The following is a 5,327-nucleotide window of genomic DNA, read 5'->3' as shown; positions in this document are numbered from 1 at the left end:
TTTGAGCTCCATACTGTTTCAGAAATAATGCTTGAAGTGGTTTGGAACATAATATGGCATTTAATCACGGCAGCGTTTAGCTGAGTTTCTCCCGGGAGAAAACTCTCTTTGCAGGGGAAATTTGCGTGACGCTACAAAGGGGCGTGGCTAGCAGCAGCTGTTCCATTTAAAGCTACGGTCACAGAATCAGCCTTTTTGGAACAGGGCTGGAATAGAGGGGTATGAGGCATGGCTACAATGGGTGATCTGTTTGCTATTTTGAGCAAGAAACTTCACAGACATGTTTTGTATAGGTATGGCCCTACAATATATATTCAAATATAGCATAATAGGTCCACTTTAATTTACAGGCCTCGCTGACTTTAACTGCCATGTGTGTCACTATCTGTTGTTGTCTGTGTTATTGTTGTAGTGTTGTCATTGTTTATATATCATATGTATATCGTGTTCATACTGTATACAGTGCTGTGAAAATGAATTTCCCCCTGGGGACAATAAATCTAATTTGTCTTTACCTACTCCTGATGCCTGTCGACCTCCCTTTGACAAACAGGGGTTTTAAGACCTTCATTAATTCAGTTATATCCAAAACTTTTGCTAATGGAAAAAAAACAAAGAGCCAAGTTAAAAATGAAAATCCAGCATTATTTGTACCTCGACAGTAGCAGCAAAAGTACATGACAGATGTAATGTATGTATTTCTAAATGGTGACGGTGTTGCTTTTTCATTAATATCTACCAACAAATGTCCATCTTCAGCGACTCCTGCCATCTTCACACCTTTACAGCCTGCAGAGGAGCCTCGGTGAATCGGACTGAATTACTTTTGTAATACCGCGCAGTGATTTTACAAAAAGTTCAACAGATCCACTTGGGTGGCAATAATGCGGTGACATTTGGAAAAGCTGAATCGTTTTGTGTTGATTTTCAGTCTAATTACAAGTGCTGTGTGTTTGGTTTCAATCTAAAGTGGAGTGAATGAGTTTGGTAAAAAATAACCTCTTCATCTGCAAACAGTGCTGCTGGCACTCTGAAACGGACAGAAACACTGGGACAGGTCAAAGTCACATTTTCACCACAAAGACAATACACTTGAGCTTAACCTCTGAATGTGTTAACAATGTGCAGACCAATCATATTATGTCAACAGGACATTACATTTCTGACTGATTTTATGTGTTGAAGCAATAGGAATATGTTCCACTGAATTCTGCTCTATCCTCCCCACCTCTGATTTCCACACTTTTCTTTAGCTCTTAAATGCTTGTAAATTGGCCTTTATGAAAGATAAAATGCCACACATATTAATCTGTCAAGAATGAACTTCTAAGCTCAGGGACCTGAAGATCACTTTTGCTCTTTGACCTGAGGTTGCTTTAAATATTTCTAAAGTGCAGGACTCTAAATAGCCAAGGCCAAATGCCAAGTCTAAGATGTTCCTTGCTGTTTTGATTTTAGATGTTGTAATGTATGTCCTGCCCATTTAAACTTTTCTCTGTATTGTTATTGTCATTCTAATAGCCAGTTCATCAAAAGCCAAATGCATTGCCCTTGCACTGTATGTGTGATTCCTGCTCTATGTATCATGTAGTCAGAACAGCAGGGTTGGGAAGGTTGATTTAAAAATGTATTCCTAGTGAACTGTAAAACAATGTAATCAGTAACCTAATTTGAGTAACAAAATAAAAAAGTAATCTAACCTGAATACTCTCAGTTACTTGGATATCCTCAATATCAAATGCAATGCGAATAAATAAAAGAGAAATTAAATATCATAAGATGTTTCTTTCTTCATTGTATAATGTAAGACAACATAACAATGTGAAATTAGGAAAGAAGAAACCAAGATATTAATGGATTTAATTTATATGAAAACCTGCCTTTCATGAACCATATTCAGGCAGTAAAACACCAACACTGAAACACATGAGCACATACTACAGCTAAAAAATGCAGAAATAAAATCTGAGCAGACAGAAAATGCTCAGTTTTAGTTTAATACACACAGTTAAGTTCCCACACACTATTTTATGAACATATGGTCACCTGTTGAATTAAAACCAGAACAAATGAAGCAAAGAAAGGGAAAACCATAAAGCAGATTCAGGCAGTAGACGTATAGATTGACACTTAAAGTATTAGCCTACAAAACAGTACAGCTCTAAAGGCCCGGACACACCAGGCCGAAATCGGCCGGACGACGAAGCGTACCCTGTCGCCCAAACTCAATTTGGTGTGTCCGGCACCGTCGGCCGTGACACGCCTTATTTGGCCTTTCATGGCCGACGCACGGCCGATTCAACATGTTGAATCGGCCGCAAGCAACACTCCAATGGCTGATAGCTCCAGTACCGAAAGAAACATGTTTTCGATGGACAAGAGTGAGAATGGAACGCACACGCTATTTGTTGTTTGTTTGTATCATGTAGACTGTTCTTCTTCTCTGTCTTCCGGTTGTTGCCTCTTTTGAATTATGAATACACACTACTGCCGCCTGCTGGTAAGGAGAGTTATTGCCACTCACGCATGCGCAGTTCGTACGTGCTCGGCTGAAGTCTTTGCGGTGTGTTCCAGTGCGACACATGGCCAAGACGCAGGAGAACACGCCGACTCAAGAGTCGGCGTCAGCGTCGGCGAGTTCTCTGGTGACTGCTTGGTGTGTCAGGGCCTTAAGAGGCTTTAAAATGAAGAGCATGCTGTTTATGCCAAGTCAAAAACAATCGGAGATGCATGACCATTTGCTGCAACGACTTGATAAAATAATTTCCAAAAAGCTGAAGATAAAGTGAGTTTTAAGAAGAGGTGTTAAAGAGGATACTGAGTTTTCCTGCCTGAGATCTAAAGCTTTAATGAACAACAGTAAATGTGGTCAGTAATCTTACCACCTGTTACTAACAGCCTACCAAACAAAAGAAAGAGAAACACAATTACATTTGGACCTGTTTTAGTTAACAACAAGCCAATACTTCTCAAAAATCTCTCGTCTTATGTCAACATCTTTGTCATGACTTTTTCGTTACTCTTTAACACTTAAAAACCTCTGCATATGTCCGCTGTTGCTGTGATGTCATTGCCTGCAGGTGGGGGGGGATACTGGCTGCACCAGTGACTGTCCTAATGGGAAATGTCCGGAGTGTGAGCCTGCGCTGATCTTACGCTACCAGGACAAGAAATACTGCGGCATCATCGCTGACAAGCAGGGACCCTTTGGGTAATTGTACTATCCATGATTCCCTGGAAAGATGCAGTGACAGAGTGATGATACTGTGTATACGCCATTTTGACATTAACACTGGCACATTGTTAAACTGAAGCTGCTTATGCTAATGTGTTTCTCATCTTTCAGTCCCAAGCACAGAACGGGTTCTTTTCAGACTTTTCATCTCAATGTCACTGAAGACATGTTTCCTTTTTCCTTGTGCTGTTAGAATTATTTATACAGTTAGTCCTTTATGTCTGATGCAAACTACCAGAGGAATAATTCAAGTTAAGAAGGATCTAATGTGTCCCCCTTCCTGACGAAGAACAGTTTTTATTTGGCTGCAGATAAAAAAAGAGAATAATACTATTCCATGGCCAGGCCTACAGTATTCAATATCTAGCATGTGCCTGCTTTATAAAGTGACCTCCTCCTGGGTAAAGCAAGAAACCATAAATACTTATGCTTAGTGTTTTAAAAACCAACAACTAAATGCTATTGGATATTTAAAAGCCCAGTCCTCAAACTGGGTATTGCTCTGTTTATTAAAGTGTTTCTGTCTCTGCCCCTGCAGAAAGTGTCACAGTAAACTGGACCACACCTCCTTCCTCAAAGAGTGTGTTTTCGATCTGTGCCTGTACCAAGGCCACGCCTCGGCGCTGTGCAACAGCCTATCAGCTTTCAGCACCACTTGTCAAGAGGCGGGAGCAACAGTGGGGAGCTGGAGAACCCAACAGTTTTGTCGTAAGACACACACACACACACACACACACACACACACACACACACACACACACACACACACACACACACACACACACACACATACTGACTGACTATACATCCATCCATTATGTTTTGTTTAGAATTTAGAGTTCACTAACCCTAACCCCACAATAATTACAGCATGTTTAAGGTGGTGCATGCAGTCACTGGGCCCTTCTGTTGTTAATAAATAAATAAATAAAAATATCACTTTTTATGTACAGGCAAACTTAACTCTTGTTTCTAACCTGTCCCGATAATGTCCTCTAACGTTCAGATCATAAAAGACACAAGCATTTCTCAGGAACATTGTCTTTCCTTGTGTGTCTCTGCAGCTCCGTCATGTGGTGCCAACAGTCACTATGAGCAGTGTGGCCCCCCCTGCCCGCTCACCTGCAGTGGCCTCGCCCCCCCAGAGGGCTGCGACAGGAGCGCCCCCTGCTCAGAAGGCTGTGTGTGTGACGATGGATTCATGCTGAGTGATGACAAGTGTGTCCCTCTGTCAGAGTGTGGCTGCCAGTACGAGGGACAGTACTATCTGAGTGGACAGGTACAGATGTAATGTCCCCTCTCAATGCTGCGTCCTCTGCCTTCACCTCTACTGATGTGTCTGCTCTCTGCTCAGGTGTTCTATCTAGGAAAGGCATGCAACACTCGTTGTGTGTGTACAGACGATGGAGAAGTGCAGTGTGATCCTAAATCTGGCTGTTCAGCCAATGAGAAGTGTGTTATGAAAGGAGGCTCCTCCTCCTGTGCTCCCAAAGGGGTGGGCTCCTGCTCTGTGAGTGGAGGCAGGATGGTCAGGTCCTTCGATGGACAGGTAAGTTCTTTTTTTTCTGCACAAGTCAAAAAGTAAGCATATTATCTAGAGCAGGGGTTCTCAACCTTTTTTGGGCCAGCGCCCCCCTGTCCATTATCCAGGTCTCTTACCGCCCCCCATAAAAAAAAGTAGACTTATTTTCTTCCCTGAATATTAATGTTGACTAATATTCTGTGTTATATCATTTAAAAAGCATGTCACTGAATGCCAAATAATAGATTTGATTTAACTGGGCAGTTGGAATATCATTATCATTAGTTTACCAGAGAGCAGAAAAGCCATGTGAATGTGAATAAAAATGATATTTATGAGTGTTAAACAAACTCAGACAAGAGCAGAGAATACAAACAGACTGCTACGGAACAGCAGCAATTTCACACATGTCCAGTGCAGAACAAACAGTAGGCTACAAAACTGTACATTAGGCCTAAAGAACTAACAGGTCGGAAAGGTGTTGCATTTCGCCAAATTGCGGGGGGGGGGAAGGTTAGTGTGAGCCCTGCGCTTGGTGGTTCTCCGCCAGTTTCTTCACTGCGGGTTGCA

At 41.9% G+C, this 5,327-nt stretch overlaps 1 protein-coding gene across 1 annotated transcript; it reads left to right on the top strand.

The window, feature by feature from the left end:
* Positions 1–3,071: 3,071 nt before the first annotated feature.
* LOC104966919 (IgGFc-binding protein-like) lies at positions 3,072–4,820 on the top strand (the record flags this gene model as incomplete). Its single annotated transcript, XM_010796270.1, has 4 exons — positions 3,072–3,211; positions 3,774–3,943; positions 4,300–4,514; positions 4,590–4,820. Coding segments are annotated over 4 exons (756 nt in total), but the record flags the coding sequence as incomplete, so codon positions are not given.
* Positions 4,821–5,327: the final 507 nt, after the last annotated feature.

The sequence above is a fragment of the Notothenia coriiceps genome, unplaced genomic scaffold (genome assembly GCF_000735185.1).
Source record: "Notothenia coriiceps isolate Sejong01 unplaced genomic scaffold, NC01 NC01_scaffold00002275, whole genome shotgun sequence".
NCBI classification, from domain to species: Eukaryota; Metazoa; Chordata; class Actinopteri; order Perciformes; family Nototheniidae; genus Notothenia; species Notothenia coriiceps.
Note: the sequence above shows the minus strand (reverse complement) of the source record. Positions and strands in the feature narration are given on the sequence as shown.